This window comes from Lipotes vexillifer, unplaced genomic scaffold (assembly GCF_000442215.2).
Source record: "Lipotes vexillifer unplaced genomic scaffold, Lipotes_vexillifer_v1.1 scaffold366, whole genome shotgun sequence".
Taxonomy (NCBI): domain Eukaryota; kingdom Metazoa; phylum Chordata; class Mammalia; order Artiodactyla; family Lipotidae; genus Lipotes; species Lipotes vexillifer.
The window spans coordinates 2,425,071-2,450,083 of NW_006780143.1; the positions used below are offsets into that span (position 1 = coordinate 2,425,071).

The following is a 25,013-nucleotide window of genomic DNA, read 5'->3' on the forward strand; positions in this document are numbered from 1 at the left end:
TCCCTACACCTTCCTAATGCTTTCCTTCCCCTGGGCCTTGAGTTGTTATTTCTTTTCACTTAGAACACCTTGCCCACTAACCCACTCCCCATTTTGACAACCTGTACGTCTTAAATACATGACCCAAATTTTTTTTTTTTTATTTTTTTATTTTTTTTAAGGATTAGATTTAATCTCATTTATGGATAACTGGTGGGATTCCAGAAAGAAAAGGGTCATCTTCCAGTGCATGACCCAAATTTAAATACCTTCATGGAGCCTACCTGCTTGCTAAGTGCCACGACTTTCAATCATATGGCACCAATCATATACTTCCCTGTAACATAATCTCCTCTGCCAGCCTGCAAGCTCCAGGAGGTCCCAACTATGCGGGAGGCATCTTTGTATTTTGTATCACTCTAATGTCTAGCACAGGGCTCTGAACATAACAAGTGTACAACAAATGTGTAAAATGATTTGGTTAAATGAATATTCATATTAAAAACCATCCATCCATGCAAACACATACAGTTAGATTCCAAAATGAAAGACACACACATGTGCATGTGATACCACAAATTTATTATAATACACACACCAAAAACCAAACCCAAACTTTGACAGTATCCACAGAGTTTTCCACAGTCTTTAAAAGTAGTTAACAAAGATAAGGGATAATTGAAGAAATGTAACATCATAATCTTATAGTTTATGTAACAATGTAGTCTGCTCAGTTAAGAATTCTACTCAGTTAAGACTGTAAAATGGCAATGTCCTGCAGATATTTAAAATTTTACATTTGCATTTATTTGTAATATAGATATAGGTTCTAAAGGATTCATAGAGCTTTATGTCATAAGCCAGATTTTGCAGCTGGCCTTTTGCCCTTTTTATTTGTTAGGTAAGCAAACCCAAAGGCAAGGAAGTCCTGAAAAGTGGGATGAAACTCCAGCAGAAACTCTATGTGACCCACAGAGCTGTTTAATAAAACAATGCCAATCCAATCCTACATCCAGTGATACCCATTCTAATCTGCTGCTATTCATACGGAGGTTACCTCTGCCAGCTGTGATTTCTTGTCATGTAACATTCTAGCTCTCCATTCCTATTCATATAATGTAGAATGTGATTCTGTCACATGCTGCTGTTAGTTCATAGGCACAGCAAACATTTTAAAGACTACATACAGGGAGACAAGGAGGGGTTGTACAGAGCAGGGCAGAAAGTATGCAAGAGAAAAACAAACTCTCCTGTTTTCTCTTCTTTTAGTTTTGCTTCCTTTTGGTCTTCACCCTACTGGGGTCTTTGGGAATTGTGTGTATGTGTAACAGCATCTACCATACCTCCTCATTTTAGCACAGGATGGGTCTGAAGAGAAAAACAGGAAAACACTTAAGGAACCCTGAGACTCTCATAGAGAAATAAATTAGAGCTGCTGTTTCTTTTAGCTTTGCTCTCCTGTTCTTTACTATTTATTAAAAAAAAATGAAATCTCCCCTTTTATCAACCCTCAAATTTTCATATTGTAAGTGAGTGGAGTCACTAAAGGCAAATAACCTTACTAATTTGTTGAGTGTGAAGAGAAAAGGCCATGGTACAGATTAATGGACTAGGAGGGAGACACCTAACTCTAGGAGTTTACAGTTGGTAAAAACTCAGGCTTTGCTGTACAATAAGTATCACTGTGTGTTACACAATTACTGGGGTACTAATTGCTTACAGTCATACAAGCATAAGCAATCCTTCAAAATCAAGTAAAATAGAACAAGAAAAAAAAACACTGTGGAAAAATTCAGAAATGTCCAAATATTTCTGTTTCTTGGGCAAAGCTCTACTGATCAGTAGTTGGGTTCTCCAACAAGAAAATATGACTTCTAGAAAGTAGCAATTTTAAAGAAATGAGAGCTATGCAAAATGAATTTCAGTCCCTCATTATATAGTTTATAAGTCTGAAAAAAAGAATACCAGGCTGTTAATAAATTCATAATTCTGGAAAATATTTTTCCATGCAGTGAATCTATAACAATAACTATTATACAGTCTCTCTCTTGCTCTCTCTCATTATGAGAGAGACCCTTATCACCAAATCTTCTCTGGATAATCCCTGTGCCACCATTTGCTTCCAGTTGCTTCACAAGCCACCCTTAACCCACCCTTGGGTGGTCTAAAATCATTTATTGTGCGCCAGTGATATGAACATTTACACATCTAACCAATATATATTTAACCAAGATAATCCTTTAAACCATGATATGAGAAAGTGGCATTACAACACCACAGACAACTATTTTTTCCATTGATAAATTCACCTCTTTCCCGAAATATACAAAGTTCATTGCAAAACGGTGATAGCAAAGTGTTCATTAAGCCATCAGAACAAATCACCTTGTTTTCAAAATAATAACTTAACTTTGTTTCAAGTGCATCAATGTATTACCCTAAAGGATTGTCACTTTTAAACAGTTTACACAACAAAAGCGTTGTGAGGAAGTCTTACAAGCAAAACTGGTGCCGGCTACTGAAGAGATCCATTAAAAATTACCATTAGTGATTTTAAATGATAACTGATCAAAAATACACTTAACATTCACCCTATTAGCTCTTTAGAATGGGAATTTAAGTTTAGAGTAAATACAGTGTCTTCTGAATATAGTCAACAAGCAGCAAAGCCAGAGCCCACGGTTAAAGGTTTCCAGACCCGGCAGAAGGAATCTACTGTACGGCATAGATCTCTGTCCGTGCTCAAAATATCTAACGATATTTTTCATCTATACTGGACTTCTTTGAAGAGTACTCTACTGTTTCACATCCTTCTTTCAATCTAACAAAATGTGTTAAATAAAACCTTTAGATTAGGTTTAAAAGCAGCTGAAAAACTGGCTGCTTTAGGCTCTAATTATCAGAAGACTGTTATCTGGGAGCTTTGGGCTCTCAAATATCAGAAACCCCAATAACTTATCATAAAAATACAAGCTCTTGGTTTTGAAAAATATACAAAATGCACTGCACATGGAAATATCTCTTGATTGTCAAGGAAGACAAGATATCAGTCTTATTCATAGATTTATGCTGTGCTTGAATTTCAGTGATCTTTGTTTTTGCAGATTCCATTTTTCACTGTTTTGGGTAGCCTCTGACCTTTGGTGTAAGCACGGTACCAAAAATGGAGAAAGAGCAGCAGAAAGATGCACCCGTAACTCATAATGATGTACAGAAAGACTGGAAACTGGTACTTGCAATCCTCCATGAAAAAGAACTGGCCTATGTGTATAGTGACAATAACGAACTGGACCTAACAGATGGAAGAATGAAAAGTATTGCTTAGCCACAAAGAGTCACAATGGAGCAATTATTTAATGCATTCTTTGTCTGCTTATGTTTAAACACTCTCCAACCACATCCAGGCTACTGTTGGACAGGGAATTTTATCTTTCAATCTAGCCTCTATGGGAATGACAGTGGGTGGAACAATGTCAAAATGCAGATGGGAATTTGGAACTACTATTCAGTCCTGCCAAAGTGCACAGGTCCAGGGGGAGCTATGTAAATGTCCCTGGAGCAGGGCAGTGCAGCAGCCCTTTCACACTCAGAGAACCATCAGTCTCTGACTTGAGTCCTTGACCGATGAAATGCATACAGGACCACTACCTCATGGCCTAATTTTCTAGGGCAGTTCGATTTCAAACATTCTGTCCTGTTGTTAGACTGGATATTTCCGTTGGTGGGGAGGGGAATAAAAACATTCTAATTAGAGCCCCGCTTATTTTGTAGGAGCCAAAGCATCGCTAAGTCCTCATATCTGCCACCGGTCCTCCACCGTCATAGATAAAAAATACATCCTATCTGCCAATTGCAGCAGAGAATCTGCAATGAGTGAGAGAGCATTGGTGACCCTCCTAGCGATGCCCAAGGGCTCTGTGTTCTAGAACGTTCTACACAGTCTTAAAAGGGACATGTTTTGGGCTAACATCCATTATTTATGTTTTAACATCCAGAAAAAACATATATTTTTTCTCATGATTAAAAGGCAACATGCATTCTGTGGAAATTTTGGAAAATAAAAATCTATACATAAAAATAAATAATGATTACCCACAATCTATCCTTTTATAACCATAGTTAAGATTTTCACATTGTTCCTGTTATAATCATCAGCTTTCCTTGCATTCTCCTTTTTTTTTTTTTTTTTTTTTTTGCGGTATGCGGGCCTCTCACTGTTGTGGCCTCTCCCATTGCGGAGCACAGGCTCCGGACGCACAGGATCAGCGGCCATTGCTCACGGGCCCAGCCGCTCTGCGGCATGTGGTATCCTCCCGGACCGGGGCACGAACCCATGTCCCCTGCATCGGCAGGCAGACTCTCAACCACTGCGCCACCAGGGAAGCCCTCCTTGCATTATCTTAAGGAACTTTTAGAACATTCCTGTGCAGTAGATACAATTATTCCTCTCATTTTGCAGACGAGAAAATGAAACCTTAGAAAGTGTAAGCAGCATCCTCAACATTCTATGCAGGTGTGTTTGTGTAAATATTATCAACATATTTGAAAAAATAATGAACATGTATTCTTTTTGCTATATGAGTATTTTTCTACATTATTAAAAAGTTTCTACAACATTTAAGAGTATGTTAAGTGAAAAAAAAGCCTGATACAAAATTCTATATGCAGTAGAGATGTTCTAATTTCTCTGCAATGAGGATATATTACCTTACAATAATAAAAAGTGCTTAAAAAGTAAGGACTTGTGAATAATTTTCATGACTTTGTAATATTCCCAAGCAGGAATTAAAATAATTTACTTCTTCATTTCCTTATGGTTGGTTATTTAGGGTGTTGTCACTTTTGTCAATATGTATATTACACCACCATTCTACACCTTTAATTCCCACAGTACTTTTACTAGTTGGAGGAAAAATAGACTTATAAATGTTAGGACTAGATAGGCAGGCACACAGGAAGGCTCATAATCCTCTCAAAGTTACATTCCCTCAAGGTCATTTAGATCTAGAATATGGAATGTCTAACTTCTAATTTAATATTATGTATAATGAGGTTCACATAATTTTGAACATAAATATTTTTATTTTATATAAATGCATAAAATAGTATAAAGATACACACGCTAGTTTAATTGTCTGAGCCTCTTGGCTACCAAATAGGCTTTGCTTTCAATAAAGTTCCTGACAAAAGTTCACATAACAAAGAAAGGACAATGGTGGGATGCCATAAGAAGCCAGACAATTTATATCCCTGTGTTTTGTAAACTTTGCTCTTTAGTTAGTATCCTCATTTGTAAGGAAGACAAGGGACTCCAGTTTAGTTTCGTATCCGGTTTTAAAGAAAATTAATTACTCACAAGCTGTAATGATGTCAAATACTTTTTCCACCACAAATACTTCTGGTAGGCTGGTCCCAATGCACACAGTCCATAGTAGGAATACATGACTACATGTACGGCTGTATTTAGAAAGGCATGGAATGTTCCCAAACCACCTGGAAAAAAATATTGTAAAATAGGGGCACTATTCCTTAAAATGAGACATATTTTTGTCTGAACTGAAATTTTAGTATAATTATTTCTTTAATTTTAGTAGGAAGAAAAATATATATGAAATATCACTATTGTTAAATAGCTATAAAATTAGAGGGAGCTGGATAATGCATCCAGTTAGTAAAACTAAAATACAAATCTTGTAAAATAAATTAGCATGACTTTATTCTGTGATATCTTAACCTTAAGACAGTCTTATGATTTGGGTTTACTTTAACAAACTAAGTTGACTTCCTTTTAAATATAATATTTTGCTAAGTAATAGTAATCAAATTCATTTTTAGTGAGAATTAACATATATAAAGCACACAAAGTACACCAATCTTAAGTGTACAACTTGATGATTTTTTACATATGTATACACCTATGTTACCACCACCAAATTCAAGATATAGAACATTGCTGATGCCACATAAAGTTCCCATGTGCCCCTTCCAAGAACATACTCCTCCCAATGTAACTTTTATTCTGACTTCCATCATCAACTATTAGTTTTGCCTGTTACAAAACTTCATATAAATAGAATTACACAGGATGTATTCTTTGTGGCTACCTTCTTTCAATCAACATACTGTTTTTAAGATTCAACCATGTGATTACCGTTTTATTGCTGTGTAGTATTACGTGATATGAATCTATCACAATGTATCCATCCTCCCATTAAAAGACATTTGAGTTGTCTTCAATTTGGGTTATTATGAATAAAGCCACTAAGAATACTATTTTACATAACATTGTGTGGAATCAAATTAACTTTTTCCATTTTCAATAGTTTTCCATAAATACTTTTAGTGCCACAATTTTTTTTTTTTTTTTTTTTTTTTTTGCTGCACTGCGTGGCATGCAGAACTTCCCTGATCAAACCTGTTCCCCTGCAGTATGCAGTGGAAGCATGGAGTCTTAACCACTGAACCACCAGGGAAGTCCAAGTGCCACAAATTTTGGCAGTAAAACCACTGGCTTTCATTACCAAGCTGTGCTAAGTTTGCTTTAATCAATCATTGTTTTTCCAAGATAAACATTTATTAATTGTTAAATCATCTTTCCTTACTGCTTCTATTTGACTATTATCAATTGTGCCTTCCTATCCTGGTTTTCCTCTTCTAATCTCACCACATCTCCCACTAATCACTTTCAATTTAGAATAGAAGAAAAGGACCCTGGGGGGAATATAAGCAAAGATTGTTACAATTGTCTTTAGCTGGATCAGTAGTACAGTGGAAGGGGTAACAGAGTGTTCAGTTGATGGTAGGGAAAAAAACCAAAACTCTTCCCTAGTGTCTCTTTCCTAAGATGCACAATCTTGAAGAATCTTCATTCTTTATGCACAGCCTGATTCAGCTTAGTAATACTGTCCTAGAATTTAAAAATTTCTCCAAAATATGCTATTTTATTTATTCTAATATTCTTTAATTTCAGAAATTAAGCAAAACCTCACAGATTTGCCTATGTTAGAGGAAGGACTGAATTCATGAACACTATGAGTTATAGAAAGTTTAAAGCAAAATACAAATTTATTACTTCAACCACAATCTTCTAAGGAGAAATGTCATAAAAATTGTTTCATGGAAGAAATATTTTTTTTAAAAATAATTCATAATTGCAGCAATGCTAGATTCTTCTAAATACTACCACTGCCAAAGTACACCCTTAAAATACCTGTTTTAAATAATTACTTTTAAGTAAATATTCCCCTAAAGTCTCTTTTATGCTATACTGTGCTTCATAAACTTTCCTAAGTAAGTAAATCAATTTTCAGCTAATCCTGTAATTATCACAAATTTCAAGTCAGAAGAAACTGAATTAATGAAGCTTATTAACAACCTCCCAGCTTTTCTTATTTACATTTGGATTAGTCTTATTTCCCAAAAGGAACTTGAATAAATAAATTAGTATGGTATGAAAACACCTTTTCTAGGCTAATTTAAAAATAGAATAGATTAGGAGTCAAGCTGCTTAACATGGGGACAAGCCAAATACCTCTCAAGTCCATTTGTCTCACAATTACATATACACAGGAAATCTATTTCATGCTTGATAATGAACTACATTAGACTGAGCGTTTCTCACTAAGACACCTCTCCCATTTTTTGGTAGAAGAGTTCTATTTTCCACTCAGAAACTTTCACCATTTAAATGCCCGAAAATGAGGCTCCTACGGACAGGAATTTAACAAAGCACTAGTGTAGCTAAGAGTGTTCAGTAAGGGTTACTGATCAAAATAAGCTATCAAATCAAATTAACTTGCTTATTTTCCCTAGTAATGATTATTTTCTGGTAAGTTATTTTAATGTTTGTTCACAGAACAATCACATTTTAATTAGTAATGCTTTTCATATCTTCTTTGGAAGGCTTTTCTAATAAAGTATTTTCTAAGCTTGTTTTCTTCTTTATAATAGTTCTGAAAAGCAAACATCTCAGGATGAATTATAATTAGTGCCATCACATTTTACTCCTTTGCTTTGGAAAAAAATAAAGGAACCACCTGGGTAATTATCACAACTCTCCATATCTCTGGGAGGGAGTATATACATAATTAATATAAAAACCTGCCTCAGAAATATTTTCATCACCTTCAAAAGAAAAGGTGGATTGCTATTATCCCAGGGAGGAGTACAATAGGCAAACAGGAAATTAAATACTAGATAGAGATCAGCTGTGCTCAAGTTTTTGAAAGGACAGTTTAAACTGGACAGTTTTATTCTAGGAATGAAAGCCAATGCCACACCACACTTCTGGGAATACCTCAGCTCTTGTTGCTGTGCTTGTCACTGAATAGATATCAGGTGTGCTGTACAAGTGTTTACTAGGTTCCACACATGAGACTGAACAGAAGTGCCAACTCATGGAACATATGAGAGAGAAGAAAACATTATTTTCTACCATTTACATTTTGTAAAGCAGAAGGGGAATTGAGGTGTGGACAATGAATCCACTACAAAGTGCTTAATGTACATGGTAACATTGAAAAATTAAGGAATATTATATGTTTAAATGTCCATTATTGAAAGCATTGCTTGTTTTTGAAATGGAAACCAGACTATCAATGGACTCAAAGAGAGAAACTAGAAAAATGCTCAACTCTATTCTTCAAATAAAATTTATTTTTTCCCATTATAGCCAACAGATATTCAAACTAGAAAAATTAGAAAATGCAGAGATGGATAAAGAAGGAGAGGGAGACAACTTTTGTGTCTATTTCTCTAAATCACTGTTTTTGGGGTATTGTCTTCCTATATATTTTTACTCTATATTTATTTTTCAGTGTTGTAATAGGATAATCTGGCCTCAGGGAAGAAATCTGAATAAGTAAGTTCTAAGGGTGTGAAAACACCTTGTCTAGCATACTTTAAAAACAGAATAGTAAGAATAGCCATCTATTTCTGATAATTTAGGAGCCAAGCTTCTTAACAAAAGTTTGAGCTAAATGTCTTTCAATATAATTTGCATTTCACAATTATAAACACAAGACATCATAACCATTCTATTACTGGATGTTTAGATATTTTCTAATTTTCACCAAAAAAAATAGTGTTAAGAAATACCACTGTAGAAAGGACTGAGAGGCACAATATACACGTGAGAGAAAATAAAAACACAGAAAGCAAAGAAAAATAATGGAGATTAAATAATATAACTACCTTCAATTTGTAAAATGGACACAGATGAGACTATCTTGTTATAATGTGAGTTAAATTTTTAAATTAACACATATACATTATAAGAAAAACAACTACATTTCCTTTAAAAAAAATCCTCAACAGATAAATGCCAATTTTGGGCAAGGAGCTACTTTACATGCTGGAAAATCTGATGCCCTTAGGCCAAGGTAGGGACAGCACTTCCAGCTCCCCTAGGTTCTGCCATCTTCTTCTAGCCACTGGCTTATCCATGTCCCCTCATGCTCTGAGACATGCAGAATTTTTCCCCATGCCTAGAGAGTCTAAAACTCAAACAAGAGTTCCTCGATTGTGGTTTCTCTTTCCTTTTAGTCTTACCAAGTCAGAATACCCAATAGAGGTGAGCCCTTCACAGAAATGTTAAAGCTTTGTCTAGTATGGGCTGCAGGCTTACATGAAAACTTCTTAAATTGAAGAAACTAGCATACATAAATCCCCCAAACAACTTTTGCTAGTAAGACTATATCCTTCAGGATATCACTTATTTAAAAATTTATGATAGGTAAAATTACTTACCTTTTTGTTTTCTCATATTCTAGATGTTCAGAAGCATAAAATCAAAACCAACTAAAGAACCTGTTTGCCAAGCTTTTGAGTTAAACTATTTTTGACCTAAAAAACAATATCAAAACATCCTTTACTATGGTAGGATGTTTAGGGAAGGTGGGAAACTGCAATTTGACACATCTTTACAGAAATGTTAGGGATTGGGATGTGTATCAGTTTTTGGAAATTTGAAAGCAAAGAAGACATGGAACTTGAGATAAACATTCTAACTTCCTGGAAACACAAGGAATAAGTTATCTAACTATATTCCTATAAAACCAAGGATTTTGCCATTTTATTTGTTTGTTAATTATTTATTTAAAAATAGTTATAGAACTATACAGGACAAGAATAAAATCCAAACAAAACAACTGAAGGATATGTGTAGAAGACTATACCCAAAGGTCTTACATATTAAAGAGTATTGGGGGGTGGAGGGGAGATCTAGTTAGGAGTCCTATGTTTATGTTTCAGATAATTAATGAAAGTCAGAAGTTGGATCAAAGTGATTCTTTGATGTTTTGAGATTCTTTTCAATCACATTTAAGGACAGAATTTATGCTTATAGCATACAGAAACGTAATCAATTGTAACACATGATCCCAACTCTCCCTTGGCTACCTGCGGCAAATTTGACTCCAAACCACCAGGTCCATGGCATGATGGTATGATGGAAGACATGCAGGAAAGTCACTTGACTATTTTTCTTACGCAGAACAAAAAAGATCTGAAATAATTTAAAGAAAATCAAGTTCATATAAAATCATGCAATAATTTATCTAGTGTTACAAAACTATCGGCAAAGTGCAAACTATTCCACGTTGTAATGTGCTTTGAAAGAGTTGCCTTACAGAATGCCTATAGAAGCAGCTGATTCTCCAAGAGGCAGCTCAAAAGCTAATAAGTATGAGAGAACTTAGGTACGATGCCTAGTCATGCAAGAATCAATAAAAAGGTGAAAAGATATTGAATGAAGATTTAAAAATCAAAGATATAAATTGAAGAATATGACCAAAAATTACTGAAAAAATGTTACTGGTTAAAAAAAAAAAAACCCACGTGGATTTTGAAATATATGGGGAAGCAGAGACTTTTAAGTCCTAGGACTGAATTTCTACACTGCTCCCTAACTAACACATCCTACCAAGTTAGATAAGGGATTAAGCAAACTAAAAGAGGACTTGTAGCAAATCTGAAGTTAGCAAATTATTATTAAAGAAAGAGGAAGAGGGAAATACTTGAAGAGTTCATTGGGGAAGTAGGGTGGAAAAGAAAGCAAAGCAGCTTAGGAAAAATGAGGGCAACAAAGGCACCATCTAGACTGAATGTATCCAGTGGTTTACAGAAACGACAAAGAGGTAGAATAGGAAGGCTTTGTGGAGGGGGGGCGGTGTTCAAAAAAATATTCAAAAGCAGAATTAAATGTTCAAAAATATTCAAAATGCAGAAGACCAGTGATGAGTTAGACTTCTAAGTACAGGACTAAACAGAGTAGCAGAAACAAAAGCATTCCTAAGAGTAGTTGAGAAGTGTGGTTCAGGGAAGAACACAGAGCAGCAGGTTTCCTTATGGAAGCTGAAACTGAGAACATGCAAAGCAGGAACAATGAAGTCAAAATGCTTTTGCTTATGTACGTGGAGGAAGGCAACACGGTGCAACAGAAAAAGCCATAAACCAGCAATCTGGGGTCCTAGGCCCTAGTCAGTAGTGGTGCTCCTCTGGACAAGTCTTGTAACTTTCTGGCTTCCATTTCTCTTCAGATTTAGTGCTCCAGGCTAGGTCAGTGGTTCTCAACCCTGTCTGCATATTACAGTGACCAGGAAGGTCTGTTTGTTGTTTTTAAATAACCATGCCTGGTCTCTAACTCCAGACCATCTGACACCAAATCTCTGGGGGCAGGGCCCAGGTTTTTGTTTTCTAACGCAGTTACGTCTCCAGCACCACAGCGGTTGAGAACCACTGGACTACAGCAGGGGTTCTTGAAGTGTGGACCCTGGACCAACAGCAATAACAGCACTTGAGAACTTGAGAGAAATGCAAATTCTTGAGCCCCATCGAACACGTACTGAATCAGAAATTCTGCGGGTGGGATCCAAGCACACGAATTTTTAATGAGTTCTCCAGGTGATTCTAATGCATGCTAAAGTTTGAGAACTTTCTAATTCTAACATGTGTAGCCAGCTGAGAAGGTAAAGCATATTGAAATTTGCTACCAGAAGTGTAGTGGTATATATTCTGAAGAGAGAAAACACGTGTCAGTCTTAGGCCCCGAACTGATTCCAGATAAATAAGATCCACATGCCACAAAAACAAAATAAATAGCCAGCTTTCCTTTGTTTCTGGAAATAAAGGTGCATGGCTTTCTCCTCTCATCATGGATCCTAATCCATGGCACTTGCTTTTCCCAGGGCTAGTCACTCAAAGTCAGAGTTGATACTCAGGAAGGGAGAAGACCAGTAAACATGGACTTCAGAAAGGCAGATGGAAATAGTTTTGATGTTACCAAAATTACTGATATTCCAGGGATAAGCTAACATTCTAGCGTAAGTTTATGAATTTTGAAGCATTTATCTTCTTAAAGGAGTATGGATGACACAGTGCTTTGTTATAAAGAACCAAAGGCAACATATTCTCTGCTCTTTGCTTCTTGAACTTACTTCACAAAACAACTGTCATCCATCTATATAGAGACATAGCTTTGTAGTATATGTGTTAGTTACATTCTTATCTTAACCAGGTGGTTGATATATAAGAAAATCTTTTGGCATTTGCAAAAGACTGAAAAATAAGTTTATCCTATTCTCTAAAATAACTGATAATAAAAAGTAAAAGATAATATGAGGTCTGCCTGAGGAATAGAGATAACCAAAGTTATAAGACAACTGTACACTCACAGTTTATTGCTTTCATTGAAACATCAAACATTTACCAAATGTGGTGATTATATACTCACAGTATCTAAGAGCTCAATAAATTTGGAGAAGTAATAAAGCCAGCAGGTGCGTGCCATCTGCAGAAACACACATAGATATGAATTTATTTATTTATTTTTACATGGAAGAAAATTTTATTTTTTCTAATTTTGGCAAAATTCACATTACATAACATTTACGATCTTAACCATTTTAGAGTGTACAGTTTGGTAGCATTAAGTACATTCACATTCTTGTGCAACCATCACCACCGTGTATCCACAGAACTCTTTTCCTCTTACAGGACTGAGACTCTGTATCCATTAAACAGTAAGTCCCCATTGGTGAATCCAGCCCCTGACAACTACCATTTTACTTCCTATTTCTGAATCTGATTACTCTGTGTACCTCGTATAACAGAATCATACAGTATTTGTTTGTCCCTTTGTACCTAGATTATTTCACTTAGCATAATGTCCTCAAGGCTCAACCACATTGTAGCAGTTGTCAGAATTTCCTTCCTTGTTAAGGCTGAAAAATATTCCATTGTATGTATATACCACTATTTGTTTATCCATTCATCCGCTGATGGACATGTGGGTTGCTTCCATCTTTTGGCTAATGTGAAGAATGCTATGAACACTGGCATACAAATATCTCTTTGAATCCCAGCTTTCAATTCTTCTAGGTATATACCCAGAAGTAGAATTGTTGGATCATATGGTAATTCTGTTTTATGAGGAACCAGACATAAATTTACTTTTAAATCCAAGAAATTCACAAAGAAAAGCACCAGTTTTCATTTTACAGAAAATTACACACCTGAATTTCTTTGATTTTTTTTCTTGTAATTTTTAGCTTTTTCTCTCAACACATATATTCTGATAATTGAGTCATTTACTCATTCTGATTTCACATTCAGTGTTTACAAATAGAGTCCAAAAAGTTTTAACGTTGATTTTGTGTTACAAGTTTTTCCAAAAAGAAACTTACCCTCAATGCTGTAGGCGAGCGTGAATAGTCAACAATTTCACATCGAAAGGAATAACCTGTACCCCAGCCAGACATCACAAACTGCAAGAGAGCACATGCATAATAAGGAAGGAAATATTTGCTCAACGGCTACAATGAAGGTAGTTTTGAGTATGTCTCTTCATTACATTCTCAGCTGAGTCAGCAGTCAGTGCAGAAGGAAAGGCGGGCTAGAACAATTACAAACGCTTGATATCAAAGCATTGAGAGTTTTCAAACCGATTCACTTTGTTATAAAGCAGAAACTAACACACCATTGTAAAGCAATTGTACTCCAATAAAGATGTTAAAAAAAGAGTTTTCAAAATTGTAAAGTCACATTTATATAAACTGTGTACTAACTAAAATACCTATTTCTTGGAATGATTATTCTAATACAGTGGAGAACAAAATACTAGGAATGTTTTGTTTGAACAACAAATACTGATAAGTGCTTGACCTTATGTACATCTCTATGTGCTTGTGCATATGTCTGTGTACTCTCAAAGGGGTGACTAAGTCTGAAATCAGTCTTTTCTGATAATTTCCAGCCTTTGCAATTAGTCAACAAATAAATGAGCAAAGCAACTTTCTCAATGTACTCATCCGATGGCTGCATCAACTGGGTTTTTCCTGTCTCGGCTAGTGGATGTAACGTGAAGTGATAGTCCATAGCTTTTAAATCAAGATCGACCAAATACAAGACACACGTATTAGTTTTGCTTTGGATTCACATGACAAGTAAGAGATGAAAATACTAACAAGAAAGTGCAGTCTGGCAAGCCTTAATTCCAACACACCCACGAAGTGACCTTAGGCTAGTGGTGAGAAGAAAAAGCCTATTGTTGATAAATCTGGACCTTAACTCAAAGATTACAGTGACATTCTTTCAGTCTGACGGTGGGAAGGTCTCCTTTTAAAACAGTACCTGAAAATGAAAAACTAAGTGTTCTAATTTAAAATTAACATTTATATTAAATGGCTGGCTTAATTTAGTGTTCTGACAATATGACCAGTTCTTCTCTGGAGTCCTGTTCTCATGAATGCAACATCTTCCCTAGGATGTCTTCTTTCTCAGCATAAGGATTATATCATTTTCTATTACATTACAAGTTTGCACTTTTAATTACTTTTAAAGCTGAAATGACAAGTTTACAGTAAATTAACTTCTAAAGGCAAAAGTTTATGAGGCATAATCAGAATGACATTTTAATGGTAAAAAGAAAAGAACTGAAGGAGAAAGAAAAACTACTTAGACCGTGGTATTTAAAAACACTATCCTTTTTGACTGATACTAGCTCCTAGCTTGATTTGTAATATAAATTAATCACACTATTAACTTGGTAAATTATGAAATCTTGAGAATTAAGATTCAGAAAAGTATAAGACATATATCATGGGTGAGAAAAGTATCTTACAAAAACAAGTCAATGAATTTTCTCAAAGGAACAAGGGAATGTGGTACAGAAATAGTTAAATCTGTTTTACAAAATCCTGATCTGTCAGTGAGCATCTTCCTATTATTTTGCACTTGGACTCACTTCTGACTGATGCAAGTAACACTCTAAGTCCATCCACTCAGATGGGGATGACTGATTCCCCATGCTACCCTATGCCAAACAAGTGCTGCACCAAATAGGAGAAGCTGTGGGATGTAGCCTTCTTCAGGGTCTTCACTGGTCTCTCTTTATTTCTTGACTGGTGCCAAGTAACTAGCACATTCAAACCATCACTATAAAATGAGGCATGTGGGTTCCTTTAGTCTGATGTACTTCCTCTCACCTTATCCATATTTGTCCTAACATCCCTAGTAGAGGGGTTCACTCTGTAGAGCAAATGTAATCATGCCCCACCCAATAAACCATGTGTTTGAATGTGTCCTGGAGGTGATGTGCTGCTCAGCTGTCAAAAGTCTTTGTTTAAACAGAAAGTAGAACTTAATGCTTTCCTGATATTAAGTTTAAGAACATTCCAAAAGCCTGCAGAGCTTTTGACATATATGTCTATATTTTAGGCTTTCACAAAGGAAGAGTAATAATTTATATTTGGCAGGTAAAAAGCCCCAAAACTGCATATAAGTTACTCTAGTATTACTGGTTAATGGGAGATAGAAACTCTCAGATTCAGATATTCTCAAACCGTTTACGTTGTAATTGCTAAAACAGAAACCAAAACTTACTGGTTATAACTGGATTCCTTGCAGAGAAATATATTTGGGGACATCACATTCAATGGTAGAACCAGACACAGAGCATAAAGGGATCTGAGAGACAAGGTCAATCCTGACTCTATAAAATGAGAGAAGTGAGGCCCAGAGTATTTAAATGACTAGTTCAAAATCAGGTAGCTAGTTAGTAGTGCAACTGGGACTAACTAGTCCCTGGTCTCCTGGCTTCCAGGTCTGTTCTTAGCACTGTCCTATAGTAGGCAATATCCTATCTCTGATAACTTGCCCAAAGCATGTATTTTTTCTGCTCCCTAGCTCTATTCTACTATTCCTTCCCTTTGAGTTGCTTATGCTCCAGAAAGGAGAGTAAGGTGACCTGTGAGTTAATTTTGGAAATAAAGTAGAAGGCAGCAAAGGAAGTCCAGACTTCAGGAAGGCCGTGAGAAATGAGGCCAGAGCAGATTGAAGGTGATCTGACCAGGTGGATCCGTGGCAGGAATCAGGTTGGAAGGATGCATGTGCAGAGGCCATGGTGTCTAGAGAGGCTGGAGAGGTCATGCGAGGCCCTCCTGGGACCCAGCTGTGAGGAAGCATAGGCTATGCTGCAGAGGAAGTAAGTAAGGAGAATAGGATGAGGAAGCCAGCCAGCATTGGAAGAGAAGCAAGAAATCCCAGAAAAGCAGGTAAGGGAGGGTGGCTGAGACCTGTAATCAGCAGAGGGGAGAGAGAGAATTCATGAGTCTGCTTTTGGGTCCTAGAAGTTCTCCACCTCTCTTATTGACAGTTAAGGGACAGCTTCCCTCACCTACTGCTTTGTATGAGTCTAAGTTCTCTGTCCCCCACAAAGCCCAGCTAAATCAAACCAGTCTACCACCTAACAGGTCATCAGGGCACGCAGAACCCAAAGCTGCTACCATGATGATGTCAACTCATTAGAGTCAGGATGAGCTCTGATGTCAGACCAACCTGGATTCAAATATCAGTCCTCCACTTACCACCTACAGTACTTTGGGTAAGTTATCTAATTTCTCCAACTCTGAGTTTCCTTAAAATTTGACATTTATGGACTCATTCAATCATCTTTTATGGCTAACTGCGTGCAAGTCCCTGGACTTAATTTTTCTCACCACCTGTGAGGCAGACTATAATGAGATCCTCTAAGGAGTTCAATATCTGGTCTATATATAACAATTTTTTTGACAAACATCTACTCTAGTGAGCTAAGTTTCTGAAATGTCTTAAATCTTGGAGAGTTACCCTTACAGTCATAACAAGAAACATCATGACAGACAAATGTAAAGACTCAGGCAAAATTCTCCCGTTAGGAATATACTGAAGACACTTGCCTCATAACACATATACACAGAAAAGAGTACTATGAAAAAATTGTACGTTATCATCGCTTTCTTGAGTTCAAAGGGCTTTCGATTCTCCATGAGCTTTGGTCCCAGGGAGGTGACAAAATAGACATAGAGTCCCAGGATGACGGTTTGTGGCAGAGGCGAGGACATGAGGAGCCAGTCTTCAACTCTTGGATCTGAGAGAAAAACAAGGTGTAAGTGCACATCCATTTAGCCAAGAGATAACTGACAGTAACCAGCATTTAAGTGAGCACCTAGATCCTAACGCTGATGGTGGACTATTTGGTCAGTGATCACTGCTATTTTTAGGATGTGCCAAGGGAAATCACCAGGGATTGTGATGGAGCTCAAAACAGTAAGGCTCAAAGGGCAAAAAGGAGGTAGTGGTGAGCAGAACCCAGGAGAGAGCCGTATGGAGAAGCCCCTCTGGTGAGGAGCTGTGACCTTCAGTTGTGGGATTCAGCCAGCATGCAATCCTGCAAATAAGGGGCCAGGGAAATCAATACCCCAGCCTCACCCTCCTCCCTCTCTCTCCAGTCGCCAAACTCAACCAGAAACCAGAGGGCAGGGGAGCAAGCCCATGGATGTAGTTCATCCTGGTCATTCTACCAGGGGTACACAGTTGAATCTGGAGAACAGAAGATATCCAGCAAACTTTTTTTTGTTGTTTTTTTGTTTTGTGTGTGTGTTTTTTTTGCGATACGCGGGCCTCTCATTGTTGTGGCCTCTCCCGTTGCGGAGCACAGGCTCCAGACGCGCAGGCTCAGCGGCCATGGCTCACCGGCCCAGCCGCTCCGCGGCATGTGGGATCTTCCCGGACCGGGGCACGAACCCGTGTCCCCTGCATCAGCAGGTGGACTCTCAACCACTGCGCCACCAGGGAAGCCCCCAGCAAACTTTTATCATCTGTCTATAACCACCAGTAACATGTTAGAGTTTCTCCATCCAGACATGCTTTTATATATATAAATATGTTTGGTTTTGCTTTTTCTTAACTTTCTTCTTTCCCCAAGGAAACTGGGGGAAAGTTTTCTGTATACTGTATCATACAATTGAAAGGGGATTTAGCATCATTTAAGTATCTAAAATGTGGGTTCTAGGTGTCCAAAATGTGGGCTAATCAATCTGATATTTTAAACAAAAACAAACAAAAAAGTACTAGCCTCACAACCATGTAAAAAAGAAAGTCACGTGGTCCCTGCTAGTTCCAGGCCATGAGAATTAGATCAATTAAAACTTGCAACTCAAGATGAAATGTGATTAATTCTATAACCTTAAGTAGTTCGGGTATAATTTTACTAAATTGCCTCATGAAGCCAGAATATTGTAAAGGAAAATATGTATGGACAAGTTTCCAAATACATCTGACTCAAACTTGAGTCTTGACTAACCTTAGGTTGCTAAGTACCATCATTCTTGTTAATTGGGAAAAAGGGTGGGGGGGAATAGAGCCCTTGCCCACTGAAACTGCTAATGATGTGGCCAATTACCAAAATAACGTTGACTATCCCTTCAAGTCTGACTTCCTACCCAATGCAAAAATTTCTTCAATAGACTCCACACCTGATGACTCACTTGGCCTCAATTTTATTGCTGGAAAGTTCACATTTGATACTCAGATATACCAGGGCATGGCTGTAGCTATTAAAGGTGATTTATTCTATACTCAAATGCGCTTCCCTCAAAAATACTGACAGATGCCCTATCTCGAAATAATACATAAGCCAAAAGTCAGCTCTAGGAGGGACCCCAAGATATTTAGGAATTTAATGTACGATAGAGAAAGCCTCATAAGCAAGCAGGAAGGGAGAGACGATTCAGTAAATAGGAAAACTGACTACTTGGGAGAAAAATGAGTTTGTGCCTTACCTTGTATCCTAACCAAGCATGTCCCAAACTGTGCAATAGAAGAAAGCTATTTAAAGTCTTTCCACAAAAAGTGGGGAAAGGCTACTAGAAATGCTAGGTTAAACACACAAGTGCCTTTCTGCATGATTTCTTAGTGCTTCACGTTCGTTGTGAATCGCCAAGATGAGAATGGTGGTATGCAGCATTCCCCAAACTTACTTGGCCATGTAGCCCTGATTTTTTGTAGAATACTATTTAACACCTTGTGGAACTAACATTCCGTGGAGCACCATTTAGGAAAGATAGACCTTTACCAAAATAAATTTATAAATGACAGATTTTTTCCATCAGTGGGTAATCCAAACCTTAAATATATGAATATCATAAAGCATATTAATATGTCAAGTTTTTATCTCCAATGAAATAAAGACTTAAAACCAATACTAAAAGAAGGCTTCTGGAAGAATGTTAACATTATCACCTTTGGATGGGGACAATATGGGTGATTTTTATTTTTTTCTTTTTCTTTATAAGGAATTTTAAATGTTTCTGTTATTAATGGACATCATGGGCATGATGGAAAACTAGTTTTTTTGGCTTTTGTTTTTGTCAGCAAAGGAATTCCTGAATTAGAAATATTTTATTGTACTCTTTCATTAGCTCAGTGGTGGCAGGGGAGGGGGGAAGGGGTGGTACGCGGGTATCAAATGACATCATATTTCTGTTCTTCTGCTGGTAGCAGTAGGAGAAACAAAAAGCCAGGAAATGCATGCTGGGCTGGCTCATTTTATTTAAAAATGATTTAAATAAATCATTTTTCCTGTAATTTAACATTTTAAGCACACACCTTTTTTTAAGAATCCTGAGTGTGACTTTCCAGTTCTACAGATTTTTTAAAAAATCTTATCTTTTAGGAAAAGCTAGTTAATTTAATTTCATATTATTTTCAAAGCAAATAACAGAACAAAACACCAAGCTTTTTCATCCTATTTCAGTCTGCGCTCTTATACTGGCTCTCACATAACTGACTTGTTATGTGACCTGGGGCCACCGACTTAACTTCTCTGTGCTTAGTTTCCTCATCTGTGAATTGGGCATAAAACAGCATGTAGCTCAGAGAGTTAGTGAGTTATTTTGAGTAAAGAGCCTGGCACAACCTCAAGTTGCTCAGTAAGCACGGCTACTATTATTTCAGCAGATCTCAGTTTTGTCAGCACAGCAGAATCACCTCTGGAATATTTATAAACCAGATAGCAAAAAAAAAAAAAAAAGACTCGGCATGGGTCCCAGGCATCTGTATGTTGAAAAAAGCTGCCAAGGTGACCGTGATGAGCTGTCAACGTTATAAACCAGGGCCTCAGCGCTTCCTTCACCTACACTGAGGTCCTCAATGCTCCTCACTAGGTGCTCTGCAATAATCTTTTATGTGATTTCCCTGCCTCCTGACCCAATCTGCTATGTCTTGTCTCTATACAACTGCCAAATTCACCTTCTAGAAGTAAAGCTTTGCTCAGATTATTCCTCTGCTTAAATTAGCTCTCCCTGCTGAGCTTATAAAATTCAAAGTCTTAATATGTCCACGACTGATGACTGCTCACTTTTCCTGCCTTCTCTCTCGGCAATAGCGATACCTTTCTGAATAGGGAGCCCGCTTCTATGAGAGGCAGGAGGTTCCTGGTGATGAGACGTCTACAAGCCAGGTGTGGCTGGTGACTACATAAGGGGGTTGTAGAGGGGGCTGGTCGACAATGTTTAAAGTTAATTCTGCCTCAGTCTGTGATCCCACAAATTACAAAAGGATCAGGAGTCAAGTGAGCTCTGTTTTCCCTAGAGAGGGAGGGAGAGTTTCATGTACCTTGTATTTAGCATCGGAGTTGGGCTTAAGTGTTATAAGCAGAACCAAGATAAAGGCAGAGGATGGTAAGGCAGGCTGTCCGAGAGCCCATGACCCAGTGATTACCAAAGTTCTGACTTATTACTAGCCGATAATGCTTTTCTAAGAGCGTTCTAAAGAGAGAGAGTACAGGAGAATACAAGGGCCACATACATAGAATATTAATGAACTTTTCCACCAACTACTTTCAAGAGTGTGTTCGCTTCTTAAGTAGCATGCACTAGCTCAAAGAGTACACACCCTTTTAAAAGTCTAAGAGCCAATAAGATGAAGAAGCTGGAAGGAAAAGCAAACGTGTACCTCTCATACTTTGTGAAGTACTAAAGGTTCAGAGTGGCAGCAAATCTTACTCAGACATTGTCTTCTTGCAAAAAAAATCACAACTATGTCTGAAAAGTCATCATCATTATTATCCAAAAGCAAGGAAAGTTGCTTTTCAAACATTAAAAATGTTATAGGGCTTCCCTGGTGGTGCAGTGGTTGAGAGTCCACCTGCCAATGCAGGGTACGCGGGTTCGTGCCCCGGTCTGGGAAGATCCCACATGCCGCGGAGCGGCTGGGCCCATGAGCCATGGCTGCTGAGCCTGCGCGTCCGGAGCCTGTGCTCTGCAACGGGAGAGGCCACAACAGTGAGAGGCCCGCGTACCGCAAAAAAAAAAAAAAAAAGTTATAGCATTGTTTCAAGGTTTGACATCTCATATCTAAGAATCACAATAGAGCCTCTTATAGCTTAAGTATTAATTAAACCGTTTTAAAATTCTGTAGCTGTGGAATTTTCCACATGAAATAACTATGCATGACCCCCACTTCTCTAGCAATCAGAAAACCAATGAATATCATTAAGTTTTCCAAAGTCTACTCAGGATTAGGGCCAAAGCCAAGAATACACTTGAAATTCTTGGCACTTGGTCATGGGCTCAGACCTTCAGAGGGCAGGCAAAGTAAAACTGGACTAAGATGGCCAGAAATGATTCCTAATGGCTCTCAGAGATCGATACCGCACTAAGCAGAAGCAAAAAACCTCTCCTGTTACACGCGATCCTGTTCTCATAAAGTTATAAATCTCAACACAAAACATTTTAACCCTTCCAGATTTTGACAGGAAAAGAAAATGTGAAGAAATTAAAAAAAAAATGATATGCTATATTAAAAGTGTTTGAAGATGGAAATGCTCTATCAGTCATCAACCACCACCACTGGTTGTATAGGGATATTTCCCAAACAACAGAGCATTTTCATGCATATTGTCTGGTAGCTGGTGGATACCATTCTCATCTCTGTTTTGCTAACAAAGAAACTGAAACCCACAGACAATAAATACTTTGTTCAAGATCACCTAGCTGGTTCACAGTAGTGTCAGAACTTAAATCTAGGTCTTCTCACTACACACCCCTACCCTCCCTCTTCTCTCAAGACTTTAAATTAGCTTAGCTTCAGATAGGTAGCATCACCTGCCTCTTTCTCTCCTCCTCCCTGCACTGTTTGCAACACTGCTTCCCGGGTTCTCCTTGCCTCTCCCTAACCACCTCCACCCCTTTGTCGTTCCTTTTTCTGACCTAATATTACTGGGCTTTCCAATGTAAGTATTCCTAATAAAAATAAAGTGTTGACCCATGAATAAAAGTGGAAGTGGAATTCATAAGTAGCTCATCTTAAAAACATTTTATACTTCTAGGACTATATAGATACTCATCATTGTCTGAGTTAGGATATGGATTACCTGAATCTCTTGGGTTCCTGCAGTTGGGATAGTTAATAGCAAGAGTTGGATAGTAAGGGATCTATTCTTCCAAACAGGTCTATTTTTAAAAATGTACCCAAATCTACTTGGTTTTCAAGGTTAAATCGTGAGAGTTCAGGTAGCAAGTTACACCTCTACTTTGAAAAGAAATTTAAATATTCATATTTCTAAAAATAAATAAATAAAAATAAAAACCACTAGAACAAAACAAAAAAAATTAGTTTTTAAATTACTGAATTTATGAGAACTACTGTAAACCTTCAGAGAAAGATGACCTCTAAAGAAACCTACAATTCTCTGCACCATTACTTAAGTTGAAAAACTAAGAAAAAAATGAGAAAATATAAAAATTCCCTTAACTCTCCATTCACCAGAGTGAAGCTTCTTTATTTATGGGATCTCTTTCAGGTCCTTGGCATTCTTCAGGGGCAAAACTGTTAGGACCTTTTTCAGTGAAATAAGATTGGTCTTCAGTAGTCTACTGAGAAAGACAGCAATCATGAAACAGTGTATCTTTGCTGAAATCAGTGTAAACTGGAATATAATTTCAATGGTAGGTATCAAGAGGTGACACTTTTCCTCCTGAATTTGGTGAATATGTGATTTCTAATTGATGGGTAAGAACTAATCTGAAGTGGTGATGGTAGTGAATATGTGGAAAGTAATTCAAATGTGAAATGTCAGAATACTAATCCTAATTAGGAAACATAGGTTCTAATCTTTTCTGCTAACAACTGACCATGATGTTGGGAAGGTCACATCTCTGGGCCTCAGTTCCTCCAACTCTAACATGAGGAGGTAGCTTTCATGATACCTAAGTCCATCTCAGCTCTAAAACGTGCTGATTCCTGTCTATTTTAAAAAAAAATTTACATTTGTTATATTATTAACACATTTCATAGTAGTTATAAAAGCAACATACATTTGTGTGGTTTAAAAACATCTAGACAGACATAGATAAGGAAATAGAAATTACCCATAATCCTACCACACAGAGATAACTGCTAACCCTCACAAAAAAAAATACATGTGGTGTTTTATAAGCTGCTTTCATTTAATGTATTTTAAACTTCTTGCTATGGCATTAAATGTTCTTCAACAACATTGACTTTTACTTTTTTAATGGGCAAGGGGAGAATTACTCTGGGCATTCTAGAATTACTCAGGGGTTACCCTAAGAAATGCTCCCCATCCTTTCTGATACGCCCCTGGGAGCTGCGGCTCTTCCCACTCAAGAGTCATCCTGGACAGAGCCATTGTTGGCAGTAACTGTTATTTCCCTTAGGAGCATTAGGGCAGAATCAAGCCTAAGAGCCCCGTGCCTCCAAAATCACTTCTAATGGCTACTGAGTTGGAATGTACCATCATTTATTAACCAGTTCCCTTCCTTGGATATTAAAGCTATCTTCACTATTATAAACATCGTAATGAACACCATCTGTGTACCTCTATCTTTGTACATAACTCCAGTGAAATCTTTGACACTTCTTCATTAACTAGTAATAAAAATCAATATGTGGGGTGTCAGTGAGGGAGTGTTAAGTTGCAAAGTCTCTCGTTCTGTTTCAGTGAAATCCTACTAAATATGGGAATCTGACAGGAAAAAGAAGGATGAGCCATAGTTAAGAAATTTGGTTACTTACCAGCATCTTTGATCCAATTACCATAAAGACGCACGGTCCTGGATGTAAGATCACTGAAGGCCATTTTCCACAGGATTTACTCGCCCTTACAATGGGTTCTTCAGTAAAACAAAAAAGAGATGTGTTTATGATCTATGGATGCAAATAAAGCCAAGTTTCTAATAATACAATATTAAGAATGTTAAAAATTTAATAGGAATAACTGGCAAAACAACAAACTTACTGAGGGTAAATGCATTAGTGAACCACATTAAACCCTGATGCAGTTGCAAACATTTAAAACTTTTCATCATAAGGACAATGCTTAATTCACTCAAAAAGCTGATGTTCTATGTACAAGATGCAAAAGGAGTAGGTGATTCTAAGAACTGTCATAGGAGCATCTATCTCCCTTTATGGAAACAATATAGGTCAGGAATGGACTGTACCTCCCATGGCAATGTTCAAGTAAAAACCCAGAAGAAAGTCAAGAGGACAAACTTTCAGAAAAGATACTCTGATCCAGACTTTTTTTTTTTTTTTTTTTTTTTTTTTTTTTGCCCTCTCCCCCTCCTTTTCTTCTTTCTTACTGAAAGATTTCAAGAATCCAATTACTTGGCTCCTGATTGCAGTATAATCCCAGCACTGATCTTTAGAAAAGGGAGTGATGATCTCAAAGCCTAAGGCTGTAGGGAACCCAC

General features: G+C 37.2%; 1 protein-coding gene across 1 annotated transcript; it reads right to left on the reverse strand.

The window, feature by feature from the left end:
• Nucleotides 1-2,895: 2,895 nt before the first annotated feature.
• Nucleotides 2,896-24,397, reverse strand: ELOVL7 (ELOVL fatty acid elongase 7). The gene is made up of 7 exons (XM_007453225.1): nucleotides 24,334-24,397; nucleotides 17,193-17,383; nucleotides 13,662-13,742; nucleotides 12,710-12,766; nucleotides 10,378-10,483; nucleotides 5,336-5,472; nucleotides 2,896-3,271 (listed from the first exon to the last, which is right to left on the reverse strand). The coding sequence occupies exons 1-7, from the start codon at nucleotides 24,395-24,397 to the stop codon at nucleotides 3,062-3,064; spliced, it is 846 nt and encodes a 281-aa protein (XP_007453287.1). The 3' UTR covers nucleotides 2,896-3,061.
• Between the last annotated feature and the right edge of the window lie 616 nt (nucleotides 24,398-25,013).